Source organism: Pangasianodon hypophthalmus, chromosome 18, assembly GCF_027358585.1.
Source record: "Pangasianodon hypophthalmus isolate fPanHyp1 chromosome 18, fPanHyp1.pri, whole genome shotgun sequence".
NCBI lineage: Eukaryota > Metazoa > Chordata > Actinopteri > Siluriformes > Pangasiidae > Pangasianodon > Pangasianodon hypophthalmus.
In genome coordinates, this window is record NC_069727.1 from 11499394 (window position 1) to 11519279 (window position 19886).

General features: G+C 38.5%; 1 protein-coding gene across 3 annotated transcripts; it reads right to left on the minus strand.

Annotated features, from left to right (window-relative positions):
- Positions 1–753: 753 nt before the first annotated feature.
- Positions 754–13839, minus strand: LOC113532413 (peroxisomal succinyl-coenzyme A thioesterase). 3 transcript variants are annotated; one of them, XM_026923829.3, is made up of 11 exons: positions 13610–13831; positions 13298–13494; positions 11164–11263; positions 9294–9484; positions 8677–8834; positions 7050–7169; positions 5996–6078; positions 4878–4968; positions 4598–4678; positions 1517–1655; positions 754–1419 (listed from the first exon to the last, which is right to left on the minus strand). In XM_026923829.3, the coding sequence occupies exons 1-11, from the start codon at positions 13624–13626 to the stop codon at positions 1298–1300; spliced, it is 1299 nt and encodes a 432-aa protein (XP_026779630.1). In that variant the 5' UTR covers positions 13627–13831; the 3' UTR covers positions 754–1297. The 3 variants fall into 3 exon arrangements, with proteins under 3 accessions (XP_026779630.1, XP_026779629.1, XP_053097871.1); XM_026923828.3 differs by having other exon boundaries at positions 13298–13497; positions 13610–13829; XM_053241896.1 differs by lacking the exon at positions 754–1419 and adding an exon at positions 4444–4490 and having other exon boundaries at positions 13298–13497; positions 13610–13839.
- Between the last annotated feature and the right edge of the window lie 6047 nt (positions 13840–19886).

Genomic DNA, 19886 nt, shown 5'->3' on the forward strand with positions numbered 1-19886 from the left:
GTAGTAAACCTTTGTTATTCCTTTATATTCTCTTCCTAAAAGAACCCTGAAATTCACATCAAATTTTGACAGTGCTGACTCAAGACATACAAGTTGCAAAATTACACTATGTCCAAAAGTTTGTGGACACCTGACTATCACAGCCCACATGTGCTTTTAAATATCTTATTTCAGGTTAATCTCCCTTTACTGTTATAACAGGCTCCACTCTTCTGGGAAGGCTTTCCACTAGATTTTGGAGCGTGGCTGTGGGGATCTTTGCTCATTCAGCCACAAGAGGATTAGTGAGGTCAGGCACTGATGGTCTGAGGTGCAGTCGGAGTTCCAGTTCATCCCAAAGGTGTTCAGTGGGGTTGAGGTCAGGGCTCTGTGCAGACCACATGAGTTCTTCCATTCTAACCTTGGCAAACCACGTCTTCATGGAGCTCTCTTTGTGCACGGGGCACTGTCATGCTGGAACAGGTTTGGGTCCCTTAGTTCAACTGAAGGGAAAATGTAATGCTACAACATACAAAGACAATCTATACAATTGCGGGCTTCCAATTTTGTGGTAACATTTTGTGGAAGACACATACATATGGGTGTGATGTTCTGGTGTCCACAAACCTTTGGGCACATAGTGTATAATGTTATTGTGCATGTTAAACGGCAACACCATGTTAAAGCGATTAATTAACTTCGGAGAATGTGTGAACATAAAGTATTGTATAACTTCACTGCATCACGCAATGTGGCTGACACTTCATATGTATGTGTGGTAATATAATATTTATCATGGTTTTAACATTACTCATAGTTATAGTGCTTCCTATTGGTAAAAGGAAGTGGTAAAAGGATACAAAATTTAATCAGTAACATTTACAAAGTTTTCTTAAAACAAACAAACAAAAAAAAAAAACCCAATACTGTATCTACAGTTCAGCTCTGCATTCATATTCATTTAGGAAGCATTATCTGTTCAATCTGAATAATGTGTTCATACTGTTATACCCCTGATATATGAATTTGCATTTTATACAATTTTATAAAGTCACTCTTTTCACTGGCTGCTTTTACATCTACACTGAAATAAAGCTGATTTAGTCAGTTCTTTTAATTAATGTCATTTTATTAGGTGATTTAAACATTATAAAACTTTGCGCACCCTCACCGTATGAAGTGTATCTGCGATCCTCTCTGTTTTAATGATGAGGTAGTGAAAAAGCATCGCAGACATTCAAAGAGTTATTTTGTTTGTTTTTCTATTATCAATTACAAAAAAAAAAAAAGCCCAGAACAAAAACAACTTCTTACACCACTACAGTCGGGCCTGTGGAGCTGCATAGCAGAGGTGTTGGTGTAAGAAGTCCAAAATTTTCTCCCATGAGTCTTCTTGTGCATATGCATGCAGTTTGGTCTGTCCACCCCAGAGCATGATCACTGTGAAATCACACACACACAGAGTAGATACTGTAATGGTGATAAATTTATTATCAATAAGTGTTACGTATGCAGATTTCTTCATGACTGTACGCACCTTTCTCCTTGCCAGCAACCATGAAGTTGGAGGCTCTGTTGTGTGGTGTGTAGGGCGGCTCAATCAGGTGACCTGCACCAGGATAGATGAGGATCTTGAGCAAATGCCTATTCCCTGCCTTTTCAGTTATTCTCTCCATCTGAAGTCAAAGAAAAGAAAGTAAAGAGGTTGCAAATGACTGTGACCAAATATGGCAGTTATGTCCAAGTCAATTTTTGTCAAGTCAAGTGATATGCTGCTGACTGTCAATCTAAGGGACTCTTTAACATTATGTTAACATATACTATACACTGAGATGTGAGTTGATAATGTACAACTACTATTTTAGGCAGGTGTATTTAATGGGTGACCCTACATACTATCTACACCATATATAAAAAGTCTACACACCACTGTTAAAATTGCAGGTTTTATGTTATGTCAGATCAGCAATCAACAAAATTCAAGTGAAAAACACACAGAAATGTTTTAGGCAAAAAAAGGAAAAGACTGTGCTCAGAATTAACCAATCACATTCAAACTCATTTTCAAAGGTAGTTATTATACAGCTGTCATGAATAATGTGATACTGATTTAAAAATAATAATAAAAATAAAAATTTAAATTAAAAAAAAAAAAAAAAAAAGCACCCAGCACCCAGACTCGGTGAGCCGTACATTCACAGACATGCTACAATTGTTGCCTAAGCAATCACAGAAAAGCAGAGCCATAGATTTAGGCAAAGGGATTCAATGACTCATGATGTGTATGATTTGACCATGTACAGTGGTGGAATTCTCTGACTGTAGGAGGAAAGGTCTAGATGAACAAATGGGCAGCAGGGTGCCATTGCTGCTGCCCCTATTGCTGTGACCTGTGGTGTTGTCTGTTGCTATTTTGCCCTGTGGTCATGATTGCTACTGCTCTGACATGTACTTTTTTCTTCTTGCAATTTAAAAACATCTAAGGTATTTATATTTTTCTCATTAGTCTAGGCATTTTATCTCCACTTTGTGCAACTAACTGCACCAAACTTATATCTGTCTTATACTGTTTTTTTTTTTATTGAAAATTGCTCAATAAAAATGCTATTTGATATTAAACCCAAATAAAGATGAGGTCTCAAGATGATGTGAGCCAAATTTGGTGAAGATTGCACAAAATTTGGAGGAGTAGCAGCAAAGCATTTTTTAGCATGTTTTTGCAACTTTTGACCAGTAGGTGGTGCTGGCACAGAATTTGTTGCATAGTTCTGAAGATGCCTACCAAGACTTGCATCAGTGAACAAAGTCACTGCTGAGATACAGCCTCACTTCCGGTTTAGCGGCTTCGGCATCAGATTCATTGGCCAATTATGGACAAACCGTTTGGAGTATTCAAAACTCTTTTGAGAACTTTTGTGTGGCTTACTCTGTAGATGACTTGTGCCAAATCTGGTGATGTTTGGACAAAATGTGTAGGAAAAATCATGAAAAAAATCTGTTTTTGACAAAAAAAAAAAAAAAAAAAAAAAAAAAGAGGAAAATCTAATTAGGCGGAAATTGATGTCTTAAAATACGCTGAAATCATTTTGACCCAGGGAATCCAGGGATGCCTTTTAAATTTTGGACACACGATTCAAAAGTTATGACCATAAATGTACTTCCAAATTAGGGACAAATTGGACCTGATGGTGGCGCTAGAGCATCGGCAGCACTTGGCCCAAATTTATTCAGAATGTTCCTTACTCCTTCCCCAATCAGTGTGCCAAATTTCACAACTTTTTACCAGATGGTTCTATGGGCTGCCATAGACACCCTAGCAAAAAGAAGACAGAAAAAAAAAGACATCCAAGACCACCTGAATCACCCCAAAGCATGTGTCAAAATATGTTCTGGTCTGATGAGACCAAGGTAGAACTTTTTGGGCATAATTCAAAAATATGTCTGGCACAAAAACAAGACAGCTTATAACCCAAAGAACACTATAGCCATGATGAAGCATGGTGGTGTCAGCATTATGGTATGGAGCTGCTTCTCTTCAGCTGGGATTGGGGCTTTATTCAAAAGAATCATTTCCCTTGACATGAATCATGGATAGCAACAAATACTAATCTATTTCACCTTCCAGCAAGATACCAACCCAAAGCACAAATCCAAGTTGACAAAAGAATGACTTCAGAAGATGATGATCAGCATTTTGGAAAGCCCTTCACATTTTCAGAGATCTGGAGCATTTTTGCAAGGAAGAGTCGAATACAATTGCCAAATCAAGACGCGCTAAGTTGGTAAACTCTTACCCAAAAAGACTGAGTGCTGTATTATATGCAAAGGGTGCTTTAACAAAGTATTAGCCAAGGGGTGTGCACAATTGTGCAACCAGGGTATTGTATGTTTTTTTCTTTTTATACCACTTTTTATATCCACTGTACAAGTGCACTATGTAGGCATACAGTCACCAACTATAATCCCATCTGTTGCTATGCCTTAATTAGCACTTAAAAAAAAAAAAAAAAAGTACTTGTCTTGTTTTTTTCATACATACTAACCTTCCCAACAGAGATTTAGAGAGGTAGTACTCTTAGTCCCTGACCTAGTGAACCAGAATGAGGATAGAGATAGAGTACTTTATTGATCCCCAAGGGGAAATTTGGATGTGTTTATTGATGGAGACTCTACTAGAAAGAGGTGGTCCATTAGTGAAAAGGGACCACCTCTGAACTATTTATTATAATCACTTGCTTGAAATGGAGGTTTCACAATTAAATAAACTTAAATTCAAATTAAAAAGAAATGATGAAACAAAAGAAATTCAGACATGTATACCATCAAGAAGTCTGGAAATTGAATACGCCCCCTTCCTTTTTCTGTTAAACGTGTAATAATGGAAGACAAGCAATACTTTGTTTTGCCTGTATTTGCATATTGAACTTAAAAACATTATGGTGAATTTAAAGTTCTGGGACTTGCCATAAAACCCAAGAGAGGAAAATCCAAGCTCTCAGTACTGTAGCGTTCTATAATATCAAAATAGAGAAAGGTCAACAAATGATATTGCAGCCCTATATTCTATGCAGATATGCAGTGACACCATGAATGGTGTACATCTGTGTGAGCTTCTTACATCTTCAGCTGACTCCAGTGTAGCCAAGTTCTGATCATCATCGCCAACAACCAAAAGCAGTGGACATCTTATCTGGCCAACCTGTGTGTTTTACAGTACAATACCTCATTATGAGCTAACATATGCAAACACAAAAAGTGAGCACATACAGAGCCACAAACTATCATGCACACAAATGTAGGAGTATTTTGTAATAAATCAAATACCAGCAACTGTTTGAGTAAGATGCTTTCAAACTTAAAGTTAGGATGCTACAAAAATGCAGGAGAAAGTTACTTACATCCACTTTCTCAGGTGGATCTGTTGGAATGGGCAAGATGAGGTCTCTCCAGATGACCTCATTCTCTTCTATCCGCACTTTATGAAGCATTCTAAAAATAATTTCAATATTTTAAATTAATAATTAAGTTGCAATACAACAGTATAACATTTTAATGACTCCAAATCATAAGCACACCTCCAATAATTAATTAACTATCACATATTTAAGATTACACATATTTAAAGGTTTTATGGCAAGTCCCTGAACTTTAAATTCACCATAACGTTTTTAAGTTCAATATGCAAATACAGGCAAAACAAAGTATTGCTTGTCTTCCATTATTACATGTTTAACAGAAAAGGGAAGGGGGTGTAGGGTTGGGGGTGTTTTCAATTTCCAGACTTCTTACAACAGTCAGTAATATCACACCACCAGAATCCCTAAAAAGCAACGTGTGTGTTCACGCCGAAGTAATAACAAAGGATTCTACTGTATTCTACTGCAATGAATAGGAAGTCACAAAGCCCCCTTTGAGTAAAGATCAGATTGCAGTTCACAATCTTTTTTTTTCTTAAAAGATTTCTGATCATATTTAGTAACAGCTTTCATAATGTACCAACATCAGTGTAAAATTCAACAATAAACTCTCAAACATGGGATGAAAAAGTGGAAGTTACTGACCTACTTTTTCTTCTCTATCTCTATCTCTTCATCTCCCTTTCTGTTTTATTACATTTTGTAGCAAATAAAGTCTTGAATGAACAGCTGTAGGTACAGCAAATGATGCAACTGGCTCAACACTTTAATCTCTTCTTACCACCCAATCAATAAAAACATTGTACTTGTGGGGTGCAGATGTCACTGGTGTATTAGGACACGTGTACACTCGTGTATCAGCACAAGTGGTAATGTCTAATGGCTGAATAAACTTTCTCAACTATTTGTATATTATCCTGACATGTTGCTGTGGGGCCTTTTTATAATTTCATACTTTAAAAAGCACTATTTTAATTAATTTACACAAATCACATCTAAAATCTAAAGTATAGAGATAATATTGGTATGTACAGGAAAGTGAGAGTTGGTAAAAATGTTTTGAAATGATGGAGCAGCACACACATTTCCAGTGTACGTACCTGTGAAGCCTTTCATAAACTTCAGACATAGTATTACGTACAGGAGTGACGTGACTGCCGCTGATGCATATGCAACACCGGGGCTGAAACAAAATCACGTGCGAGAGTGTTCACAATCTGTATTTAGGAGATAACAATACAGACAGCAAGAAAGAAGTGGATTGTGTACATTCGCGTGGTCGAAACTGTCGACTTCTTCCTAAAAGCAAGTGATTCTGATCAGTCTAACTGAGACAGTGAGGAACATGTTGAGATCTCAGAGACATATGATCCTGGTCGAGCTGCAAAGAAGCAGACATGTCATACATTTGAGACTGTGACCTTCAAACAAACTCATGACCAGTGGCGTTAGCATTATTTAGCTGTGTACTTTATTAGCTGACTAATTTTCTCAGACAACAATGGCTATTAAAGAACCACTTAGCAAACTACATGAATCCCACTTTTATTCCTGTATCGTTTTATGAACAAGACCACTGTAGCTGTGATAAAAGTCAATAAAATACAATAAAAGTCACAGAGATCACATTTTACCCCATTCTGATGTTTGATGTGAACATTAACTGAAGCTCTTGACCTGTATCTGCATGATTATTTTTGCATTGTGCTGCTGCCACATGACTGGCTGATTAGAAAACTGCATGAATGTGCAGGTGTACAGGTGTTCCTAATAAAGTGGATAGTGGGTGTAATTAGCCCCCTCCTAGATTATTGGAGCAGGAGAACTAATTCTTTTTTTTTTTTGCTATACACTGAAGACATTTGAGACCAAAAGATGAATATGACATGAAAGAACAGAATTTCAGCTTTCTTTTCCTGATAACTAGATGTGTTAAATCAAGAACATGGGACCTTTGGTGGCAGACCACCCGATTTTTAGGTGAGCAAATAATGGAACAGATAGACAAATATCCTAGACAAATATTTAGATAGACTTAACAGTCTAGAGTTAAAAGTAAATTAAAGTATTTGGTTGCATATCCCTGTGGAAAGTGGAAAAGCCTATCACTAATATTTTTTTTCTGTGTTTATTGTATGTATAATGGTAAATCACCTTAATGACAGAGGAGTAGGCAGCCACAGATAGCACAACAGAAGCGCCGAATGAGAGGCCCAACAGAGCCACTCTGTCCCTTAGCACCATGGGATGCTCCTGCATGATCTGACATGCTACCTACAAAACAGACACAAACACCAATCTGTGCTCAAGTATGAAATGAAATGCATAAACCAAAATGTTCACAGCTGCCGAAAAACATCCATGTGATCTATGTGCATAAATGGTGGTGAGCACTTGAGAATGTGGGTTCTCTCTTCAGGAAAGCTTTCTCCCCGAATGCCTTTTTTATTCAAAATATTCTCCAAAAACAAAACTGTATATGGAAATAGTACACAGAATGTACGTCAACCAAGTAACAACAGTAAGGTACATCCTCTGTTTGTGGCACACGTGAACACATGCACACAGGAAACAGCAGGTAGTTACAGTAGGCAAAAGTCATTGGATTGGACTCTGCCTTCTGTTTTACTATAATTTTGCAACTCATTCATGCACTCTGATGATAAACATAGAGTGCTGTGTGGTCAAGGAGACTTCAGTGCAATCTCAGCTTCTCATTTCTTAAACAACCATGGCAGATTACGTATCCCATGGTCGTGGAAAAGATGTTACTGAAGGCGAAAATTGTTGGCCTGCATCAAGCAAAGAAAACAACTAAGGAGATTGCTGAAATCACTGGAACTGGGTTATGAAATGTCCAGTGCATTATTAAAGCCTGGAAGGATGGTGGTGAACCGTCAACTTTACAGCAGAATGTGATGAGAACTTACAGGATTTGGACTAAACAGCTGTGTGGCCACAAGAAAGCCATTTGTTAGTGAGGCTAATCGGAAAAAATTCAATTTACTAGGAAGCATAAAGACTGGACTGTGGAGCAATGGAAAAAGATCATGTGGTCTGATAAAATCAGATTTACCCTATTCCAGAGCAATGGGCGTGTCAGGGTAAGAAGGGAAATGCATGAAGTGATTCACCCGTCATGCATAGTGCCTACTGTACAAGCCTCTGGAGGCAGTTATGATCTGGGGTTGCATCAACTGGTCAGGTCGAGGCTCAGCCTCATTGTGCAGCAATAAAATGAAGTCAGCTGAGCACCTGAATGTACTGAATGACCAGGTTATCCCGTCAATGGACTTTTTCTTCCCTGATGGCACAGGCATATTCCAGGATGAAAATGCTAAGATTCATCAGGCTTAACTTGTGAAAGAGTCGTTCAGGGAGCATGAGGAATCATTTTCACACATGAATTGGCCACCACAGAGTCCTGACCTTAACCACTGAAAGTCTTTGGGATGTGCTGGAGAAGACTTTACTGAGTGGTTAGACTCTGCTGTCCTCAGTGCAAGATCTCAGCCAAAAATTAATGCAACTCTGGATGGAAATAAACATTGTGAAGTTGCATAAGGTTGTTGAAACAATGCCAGGACGAATGTGTGCCGTAATCAAAGTTAAATACAGTGCAACAAAATATTAGAGTGTGCAACTTTTTTTTGGCCAGGCAGTGTATTATACACACTCTAAGCATGATAACAAAGCTTCCTGTGCACTTATACCTCTCAGGTTTGAATGTAGGTATGTATGTGCAAACCATGAGAACATAAGGAGCTTTGGGTTGAATTACCTCAAAGTAACTGACATTAATGTCTTTTGCTTCTTCTGCAGACAGATACTCCAGAGCAAAAGCAACAAAGCCATGTGATGCCAGCAGGGCAGCTCGATACTCCACCAGGCCTCCACCTCCTCCCCACATGTCCAGCACAGCTGGAAATGGGCCAGGACCTGAATGAACAGAAAGAGCACTTCAGTTATGAGCATTTATTACTACTATAATTATTATTATTATTATTATTATTATTATTATTATTAATAGTAACAGTGATAGTAATAGCTAATCTTCATTTTTATCATTCTGTACTGTATATACTTTTTAATTTTGCCTAGGCTATTTACATACATCATATTGGGTAGGGGCAACATGGTAGCTCCAGGGTCTCTGGTTCGATCCTGAGCTCTGGTTACTGTGTGTGAAGTTTTGCATGTTCTCCCCATGTTTGCTTTGGTTTCATCTGGGTTCTCAGGTTTTACATTTACATTTACCTCAACTTGCTGATGCTTCTATTCAAGGCAACTTATATATGAGACATGATACAACTAAGCAGGTAACAGTGGCAGTTGGTGATGTTGGGATTTAAACTCATAACCTAACTTCTACAAAGGACTGAGTGTTTGTGTGTGTACCTGGAGGGATGAACAAAGTTCCTCGAACTCCTTTCTCACGGACGTCGACCCTTTGCACACCTGGAGCCATGTACCATCTTTCTATGATGATGGTTACTAATGGTGTGAGCTGGTTAAAATCCTGAGCGATGTGTCCATCATACACAGAAATGTGGAATATCATTGGGGAGAGGACATCTTGCTTTCGCAACCTAAATTACACATAGGTGCATAAGGTTTAACTGTCACATGCACTGAATGGGTTTAATTCAGACCTCAATAACCCAAAACCAAGCAGGTCTATAAACAATGTCATCGTACTAATCACAAATTTAACAAAAGTAAGAACAAAAGTGAAATGAACATGTGGCTTACTAAAAAAACATATCATGCAAAAACAGGACCAGCTAAAAGGAAAACCAAAACAAATTATTTAGTCCAGTAAAGATGTACTTGGCTTTGAAGATCATCGAGTCCCTAGCTCCACAAAGTTTGAGAACCCCTTCTTTACAGCACCAAACTCAGTTACAAGTCAATTAATTTTCTCCAGAGCTAATGTCTTTATAGCCTGTAATTTAATAACTAAGGAAAACTCACTTATCCCCCCAGATCCTACTGAACTTTTACCGCTGCACTATTGAAAGTGTCTTAACAAACTGCATCACAGTGTGGTACAGCAGTTGCACTGTCTCAGATCAGAAGGCGCACCAGCAGGTGGTGAAAACCACCCAATACTTCAGTGGTGTCCAGCTACCTTCCATCAAAGACAATAATCACAGACGTCGCTTACGGAGGGTGAGACGTATAATCAAAGACATCTCACACCCCAACCACGGTCTGTTTACTCCTCTACCATCTGGGAAACGCTACAGGAGTCTCGCTGTCGCACTAGCAGACTCAGGAACAGTTTCTTCCCATCGGCTGTCAGCCTTCTGAATTCTGAAGTGAACACCCCCATTCTGACCCATGTTAAAAACAAACAAACAAACAAACAAACCCTACTGTACAATATTAATGCTGTTTGCACTTGTCATTTGCACTACCATGGTAACTTGCCCTTATACCTCATTCTGTATTCTGTATCTGCACCTTCTATATTTGCACTGAGCTGGTCTCTACTTTCTCTACCGGATATATGCCTCATTGCTCTGCACAGTGCACCTTCTATATTTGTACACCTTGTCATTTGCACTGAGCTGGTCTCTACTTTCTCTACCTTATACCTTGCGTGTGTGTGTGTGTGTGTAGTATATATATATATACACACACACACACACACACACACACACACATTAATTTAGTATCTAATCTATCCAATCTAATCTAACAGGGTCAAAGGAATTTAAACATTACACAAAATGGTGCTTACTTTCTATTCAAACAGTTGCTGACCTGCACAATGTTAAACCTGCCAGGTATTATTAAGATGGATAAGCATTCTGGTTGCGGGAAGCTAAGACTTGGCCACAGACAGATCCATCAACAACATGATGACCCCAAACATACACCCAAATGAAGGCATAAATGGTTGTGGGAACAAAAAAATTTATGTTTTAAAATGGCCGTCTCAGTCTCTGCATTAGGACCTGTGGACTGAAGTGAAGACGGCAAACAAATGAATACAAAGGAGCATGAAATGTTCTGAATTAAGGAGTGCTCCAAAAAAAAGAGACTCAGAATACACTTAAAACCTCCTTCTGTACAGAGGAGCCTTACAAATATTCATTGGGGAAGAGCTGTGTTTGCATTAAAAATGCACTACTTTAAGAAAAATAATTTCATTTTTTTAAGCATTAAGTGTTCAAATAAAATACAATTGCCGTACATTTACATTTTAAATCACTTAATTGCATAATAATTGATCGTGATTGAGTGCTGTAATATGAAATACCTCAGTCCTGTTCGGCTGCCTGGTACTGGCCGCAGACTCCACATCAGTGCCATGGACTCCACACCTGTATACGTGCCTCCCACACTGGCGTCCTTTGCCACTGCGTGCACACATGTTCACATACATACACATCACATAAAGGCAGACTGGATGACTGCTTTATTGCTGAATTTATGTGAAAAATGAAAATGAAGTTTCTTCATGGAAGGATTAAAGCTGATCATTTGTATTTATAGAGTTATATACACCCACTGAGCAGTTTATTAGGAACACTATATTAATACTCCGTAGGGCCTCCCTTTGCTCTCAAAACAGCCTCAATTCTTTGTGCCATGGATTCCACAAGATATTGGAAACATTCCTTCCAACTGTTGACACAAGGCCGGCTGGCTCCATCGATTCATCCTGCCGGCACCAAATCCTGACCCTAATATCCGTGTGCCTCAGCAAAAGAGGAGATTCATCAGACCAGTCTTCATTTTTCCAGACTTCAATTGTCCAGTTTTGGTGAGCCTGTGCCAACTGCAGCCTCAGCTTTCTGTTCTTGGCTGACAGAAGTGTTACCTGACTTGGTCTTCTGCTGTTGTAGCCCAACTGACTCAAGATTCAAAGTGCTGTGCATTCTGAGATGCTTTTCTGCTCACCACGATTATACAGAGTTATAGTAGATATAGTTATCTGAGTTACTGTAGCCTTTCTGTCAGCTCGAACCAGTCTGGCCATTCTCCATTGACCTTTCTCATCAACAAGGTGTTTCCATCTGCAGAACTGCTGCTCGCTGGATGTTTTTTCTTTATTGCTCCATTCGGAGTAAACTCTAGAGGCTGTTGTGCATGAAAATCCCAGGAGATCAGCAGTTAAAGAAATATTCAAACCAGCCCATCTGGCACCAACAACCATGCCACCGTCAACATCACTGAGATCACATTTTTTCCTCAATCTGGTGGTTGATGTGCACATTACCCGAAGCTGCTGGTATTTGCATGACTTTATGCACTGCAAAGCTGCCACACGGCTACCTGCATGAATAAGTAGTTATACAGGAATTCCTACAGTGAGTGTATATTTCCTGGTAATGTTTAGAGGTTCACCTTCGGGTTGCAAGTCCGAGACTCTATCCATTAGGCCACGACTGCCCCCGTGTATGTAACATTTATGTAACATGTATGTAATGTTTTTTTGGTGTCAATGTTTCACTTGCTCCATGTGATCCAATTTTAACCTTACTGAAACTAAATACTGTGAACCTATGAGATCATGTTTTTGTCATTCGTTCCACTGCTTCTGTTTTTCAGTGCTTCGAAATGAGCATCTGTGCAGTCAGATGATTTCAAATGACGATTATGGCTCTATTTACGTCGTAATATGGTACTGTACCTCAGCCAATATTAAATGTATTTGATGATGTTTCAGGATTTTTAAAATTAAATAAATAACTCATTGATGTGTTTGCTAACATATTTATTGTAGTTTAGTTTTTAGAATCGATTACTGCTGTCAGTTAGGAGTACGTGATCCCACTCTTCCTTATGTTGGCTTATGCTATACTTTTAACATTTACTAATGTTCCTCGCAGTTTCTCGTATACTACCCCTTTATTGTATGCATTTTACGTGTAATGACACTCATGTGTAGCTTGTAGTTTGACTGACTGCTTTGTGACCAGCACTCCTTGCTTCCAAGGAACAGGTAGGGGAAGAGTAGTGCGAGCTGACATTGTTTACTTGATTGCAAATGGCGTCACTCTCTCGGACGCATAAACAAATAAAAAATGGGTCGCCAAATATACTTTGGCAGCCGTTAATATGATGGCCCCCTGGTAAAGTCTATGTGAGGGAAACACTGTATATCAATATGCAAATTGGTCTATGGCATTATGTAGAGACTTTGTGACTTAGCTGCTGAAGAGTTGGCAACACTGGCAGGCCACAAGTCCTGCAACAGGCTCAAGAAAGGTGAAAATAATCAGTTTGTATTAAAATGAGGTGTATGTAGTTGTAGTACATATAAGTTTTAATGTGACAGCTATGTGAAAACATTCTGATCTCTGTAATAACTACAGACGTCCACTAAATAATAGACACTTATAGAAAAGTCTGTGTGTGTGTTGGGATCAGAAAGTTTTAGTTTGTACCCGTTACAGTGCCTTGTTCGTCGCTCACATAGTGCCCAAACGCCTCCCAGAAGTCCTTATCCTCTGAATGGTGCAGACAGTGAAGGGTCACCTCCTGGCTCGGGTTTAAATTTGTCACGATGATCCGGATCTTTTCGTCCACGAGTCCTCGAGTGGGCTGAACTGAGAGCAAAGGGCACAGGCCGCTCACCACCATCCTGCTAGGAGCCCAGAGAAGACAAAAACATGACGTTTAAAGCTCTTTTTCCACAAATGACGCCATTTTATATAGTCTCACAGAAGCTCTCACTGCTTTAACCCTGGGGAACTCACCTATTCGCGGCCAACATGTTTTATAAGACCTGTACCTGCACAGAAGAGCTAGCTAGGAAAGTACAACGCCTGGGAACGCTAGAGATGTGTCGCTCGCAAGCCAAACGATTCTTTCAACCGACTCCTTCAACCGACTCTTTTAAGTGAACATTAGGAGCCGACTGAACTGTAGGTGGTGGAGAAGAGGTTGTAGGAAACTCAGCTTGTTTCAACTTGTTGTCACTGACCTGCCTGCTAACAGAAGGGGAACACATTAGCCAGAAAACAACACGACAATATTAAACAAAAACACCTTATAAACGTGGTCGAGCCAGTTCTAGTGAGAGTAAGACGTGTGTTTGTCTCACTTCTCTGTGTGTCTCAGGTAGCACTGCTGATTCATATTCATCATGTGCAGTGTAATGCACTGGGAAGATAATTTTGGTAATGAAAAATGAAATTCTTTGAAAAATGTAAAAGATGACAGACAGGCAAAGAAAAAAAACAATTTATATGTATACACACACACACACACACACACACACATATATATATATATATATATATATATATATATATATATATATATATATATATGTATATAGTGAGTGAAGTGACATGTGGCCAAGTATGGTGACCCATACTAGGAATTTGTGCTCTGCATATAACCCATCCAAGTGCACACACACAGTAGTGAACACACACACACACATTTTTAATACTAATTATACATTTCATGGTGTTTTTATGCATTTTTAAATTTATTCCAAAATAATAACTAAAGTAACAATTATTGCAGTAACAATTTGAACAATATTTCGGAAACACTTTACAATAAGGTTTCATTAGTTAATTACATTAGTTAACAAGAATGAACAATACTTCTACAGCATTTATTAATTTTATTTAATATTATTTTCAACATTTACTATTGCATTATTAAAATCAAACGTGTTTGTTAGTTAATGCTCTGTGAACTAACATGAACTAACAATGAACAGCTGTATTTTTATTAACTAACGTTAACAAAGATTCATAAATACTGTAATAAATGTTCATTGTTTGTTCACGTTAGTTAACACATTAACTAATGTTAACAAATGACACCTTATCGTAAAGTGTTACTAATATTATTTTATTTGTGAACTGATGTTCAGCTGTTCTTTTTAATAGTCAACTTATTTTCAGGTCATCGTCATAAAAGCTCTGTAAACACAAACACAGACACGAAGATAGCTTTCATTTCATCAAGCTGAATGCTCACTAAAAACTAACAGTCATCACGTTTTCAGGCCATTTCAAATTTTTAATTTTTGACGTGACACAAAACAGTGACATCTAAGCCAGTGAGTTGTTTACTTACTTTATAATTAGTCACTAACGCCATCATTTTGTCCATTCAGGCCGAGAGCTCGCACCAAAACAAGAGGCGGGATTTATCGAACCAACTTATCACATCCAATCATAACTTATCACATCCAATCATAACCGATCACATCCAATCATAACTTATCACATCCAATCATAACTTATCACATCCAATTATAGCGGAATGGAGGCGTTGCCTCCTCTCACGTGACTTTCCCCCATTCATTCTCAATGACCCCCCACTAAACCCACGGCACGTTATGGGGTCTCTGTTATAAGTCAATGGGCTGAGGGGAGGCAAACCTCCGCTGTAACTGTACCTGCAGGTGTCGCTGTTGGACAGCGTTACTTTATAAAAACGAGTGACTTTTATACTTTTAATGCAATTTTTAGTAATTTTTAGTAATTTGCTTCGTTTTATTTTTGCAATATCGATTATTTTCTCATCCAATTTTTTGAGGAGACACTGCCTCCCATGCCTCCTCGGAGGAAACGCCCCTGATACACACACACACACACACACACACACACACACATATATATATATATATATATATATATATATATATATATATATATATATATCCACTGTGGTGGTGTACAGAGGCAAAATGACCAAAACTGTGTCACTGTCCCAATATTTATGGATAAATATTATGCATAATATTTATAAATATTGGGACGGTGACACAGTTTTGGTAATTTTGCCTCTGTACACCACCACAGTGGATTTGAAATGAAGCAGTCAAGATGTGACTGAAGCGTAGACTTTCAGCTTTAATTCAAGGGGTTTAACAAAAATATTGCATTAACCGTTTAGGAATTACATCCATTTTTTACAGAGTTCCTCCATTTTCACAGGCTCAAAACTAATGGGACAATTGACAGATAAGCAGTTTCATGGCCAGGTGTGGCCTGTTTCCTCCTTATATCATGATAAATTAAGGAGATAAAGGTCTGGAGCTGATTCCAAGTGGTGAATTTGCATTTGGTTGCTGTTCATGGGAACTCTCAATATGCCGTCCAAAGAGGTGTTGATGCAAGTGAAGGAGGCCATCAGGAGACCACAGAAAACAACTAAAGTGGATGATTGCAGAATTCTTTTCTTATTGAAGAACAACCCCTTCACAACATCTAGCCAAGTCAGGAACACTCTGGAGGAGGTAGGCCTATCATTGTCAAAGTGTACTATTAAGAGCCACCTTCATGAATGTAAATACAGACGGTTTACCTCAAGATGCAAACCGCTGGTAACACTCAAGAACACAAAGGCCAGATTAGACTTTGCTAAAAAACCTCTAAAAAAAGGCTGACCAGTTCTGATGCAAGATTAACTTGTATCAGAATGATGGGAAGAGAAAAGTATGGAGAAGGAAAGGAAGGGCTCATGATCCAAAGCATACCACATCATCCGTCAACCATGTGGAGGCAGTGTTATGGCATGGGCATGTTTGGCTGCCAATGGAACTGGGTCACTGGGGTTTATTGATAATGTGACTGTTGATAGAAGTAGCAGGATGAATTCTGAAGTGTACAGAGCTATACTTTCTGCTCAGATTCAGTCAAATGCTGCAAAACTGATAGGACAGCGCTTCACAGTAGAGATGGATAACAACCCAAAACATACTGTGAAAGCAGCCCAAGAGCTTGGAAATTAAATGTTCTTAAATGGCCGAGTCAATCACCTGACCTCAACCCAACTGAGCTGCTTTTCACTTACTGAAGACAAATCTGAAGGCAGAAAGACCCACAAACAAGCAGCAACTGAAGATGGCTGCAGTAAAGACCTGGCAAATCATCTCAAGGGAGGAAACTCAGCATTTGGTGATGTCCATGGGGTCCAGACTTCAGGTAGTCATTGACTGCAAAGGATTTACCTCCAAGTAATAAAAATAATCCTAATATTTATGATTATATTAGTTTGTCCCATTACTTTTGAGCCTGTGAAAATGGAGGAACTCTGTAAAAAAATGGCTGTAATTCCTAAACGGTTAATGCAATATTTTTGTTAAACCCCTTGAATTAAAGCTGAAAGTCTACGCTTCAGTCACATCTTGATTGCTTCATTTCAAATCCACTGTGGTGGTGTACAGAGGCAAAATTACCAAAACTGTGTCACCGTCCCAATATTTATGGACCTGACTGTATATATATATATGATTCATTGCTCCTGAAAATGTGATAGATTAAACCAGTAAAATTGTGAAGAGAAATTACTTATTGTTTATTTTATCAAGATAATCTAAAACAGCCTGGACAGATTTCTTGGTACCCCTAAAAAAGATTATAAATCACTGCATTCTAATCATGTTTCAAACTAATTGTTTAACCTTAATTAGTGTCACAGGTATCTTCAATCTTTGTAACACCCAATCAGCTTATTTAAAGAGAGAAAACATGCCACTGTGCAGGTTGGTATCATTGTGTGCACCACACTGAACATGGACCAGAGAAAGCAAAGGAGAGAGTTGTCTCAGGAGTGCAGAAAGAAAATTGTAAATAGCCATCTTAAAGGCCACAGGAACATCAACATGCAAGCAGTTTGATGTTCCTGTGACTACACTTTGTAGCCAGGGATTGTAGCCAACCTCCCAGGACTTGGCCACAAGAAGAAATGCAACCCCAGGGTGATCAGAAGGATTGTGTGGATGTTAGACAAAGAGCCAAGGAAAACATTCAAAGCCATTTAGGCCACTGATCTCCAAGGTCAAAGTACATCACTATCTAATCACACCATCTGTCACATTCTTCCAACAACGGAAGAAGACCCAGGAGAACGCCAGTACTGAAAGAAAAACATAAAAATCATAAACATAAAAAAGTTTCTGGGAGAATGTCCTTTGGACTGATGAAACAAAACTAGAAATTTTTGGCAAGTCACACCAGCTGTATGTTCACACACAGAAAAAGGAAGCTTTCAAAGAAAATAACACCATACCTACTGTGAAACATGGAGGGGGCTCAGTCATGTTTTGGGGCTGGAGTGGGCCAAAAAGCTGTTACCTGATGCAGAAGTCTCCTTGTAAACTACTGCAATTGCTTGTTGGCAGTGATTGCTGCTAAAGGTGGTGCAACAAAATATTAAGTTAAGGGTACCATCTTTTTTGTCCATGTCATTTTCATTTGGTTCATTATGTAAAATATTCAGTTTAATCAAAAATCAAAAGTAATGTCTGATTTTTGTTAAACATGGAATTAACAGTGATTGATGCCATTAACTTTTGTCAGTTTCAAATTATTTCAGAGATAGTTAGAGATAGTGGGTTCTTCTTTTTCATGGAAGGGAACCAACAAATTTGTCCACGTCTGTATATGTATATGTATTATTAAATGTCTCTCTCTGTCTCTTTCTCTGTCTCTGTTCCATGTCCTTAGAAATAGTAAATGTGCAAGTTTTTGGCTGCTTTTAGTGAAGTCTGCTAGAAGTCTAGCATGCAAGACTTCTAAAGCTACTAAATTTTGCTACTTCCCTTGTTGACTTCCTAGGGACCAGAAACGAGACATGATGTCACCTACAGTTTTGCAATTTGAATGTTTTTTTTTATAGCAGCCTGAACTATGTACAGATTTAACTTGTTAGCTGCAATTCTGGCATGTACACAGCAGAACTAATAGTGCTGCTAAGTGTTCAGAAAGTATCAAATGACCTTTTAAATGTCCTGTTTTCATAGTAACAGTCCCAAACGTAGATAACTAACGCTTGCGCCATTTCAACTGTAAGTCAGGTCCATATCGTGTCTGAAATGTGGTCTGATCAGGTGTGCGGTCTGATTTGACGTAGTCATATTACGATCATGATAGCATCACATTTGCTATCCGAGTAGCTACTTTTTGACTGGTTCAACTAACATGGATGACAATAATCTAACAATAACCTGAAAAAAAAATTACCTCTGTCATCTGATTTCCAGGATATGTTGAATGTTGCAGGGGAAGCACAGATGTCTGTCAGTTCAATTCAATTTATTTGTATAGGGTTTTTAACAATGGAAATTGTCACAAAGCAGCTTTACAGAAAGAAATACATTCAGGATATAAATTGTAAATGTATAAATTTAGCCCTGTCATACAAGGCCAGGACTACCAGTAATCCAATTGACGTTACTGTACCAAGAGAGCTGAAAGGACCTGTTTTCACTCATGTTGTTCCAGTGTTTAAGTTTAAAATCCTGTCTGTCATATTCAATACTGTTTCAGTGATTGGCAGAAGCTGTACTTCCAGGTGGGACAAAATGCATTTACAAAGAGCATACTGTCAAATAAACATCAATCATTTTTTTTCTATGCAAAGCCACCCATGATACACTCTCTGACTCTCGGTGAAGCATGACATCTGGGTGGGACCCAAAATGATGTCTTATAAACCTGTTGTCCAAGTATCGTTGATCTTTTCTCCCATTAAAACAGTGCACTTGAATCAGCCATAGGAGTTGTGCCTCACTGCATTTGTATCAGATTGTGTTAAATGAATGAACAGGATGATATTCCAGTGAGATATGATATCTTGTTTTGCTAAAATATTGATTTTCACCAAGAGTGATGAATAATATAGATACCACTTCACTTACACATATTAATTATATTTTAGGGAAGGCCAGGCTTCCCATGTAGTCTTAAAGCAATTGCCTGTGGCTTCTTCTCCCATCTCTGTCTTCCAGAGTAATCAGGATTCCTACATGTCAGAAAACTTCCTTTGCTCTGTGACCCAAACCATCAGAGTTGATGGAAATTCTACATCCGGAATGCTAGTGAGTGGAAACATTGTCAGAAAACAGATCTGCTTCTTCTGCTCGGTTCAGTAGAAAAAACAGACAGCAGCAAAAAGAGAAGAACAGTCTTTATTATACTCCACCTGGGCTTGGACCTCATTGTACAAGTGGGGAGCAAGAACAAGAACAAGACTGTTGTACTCATTAGCACACAGAGTTTA

Coding starts and splice junctions, on each gene's coding strand:
- LOC113532413 (XM_026923828.3), bottom strand. Junction 8,835..9,293: donor AACTTTGTTCATCCCTCCAG/GTACACACACAA, acceptor CTGTTCATTCAG/GTCCTGGCCCATTTCCAGCT. Junction 7,170..8,676: donor TTAATGTCAGTTACTTTGAG/GTAATTCAACCC, acceptor TCTGTTTTGTAG/GTAGCATGTCAGATCATGCA.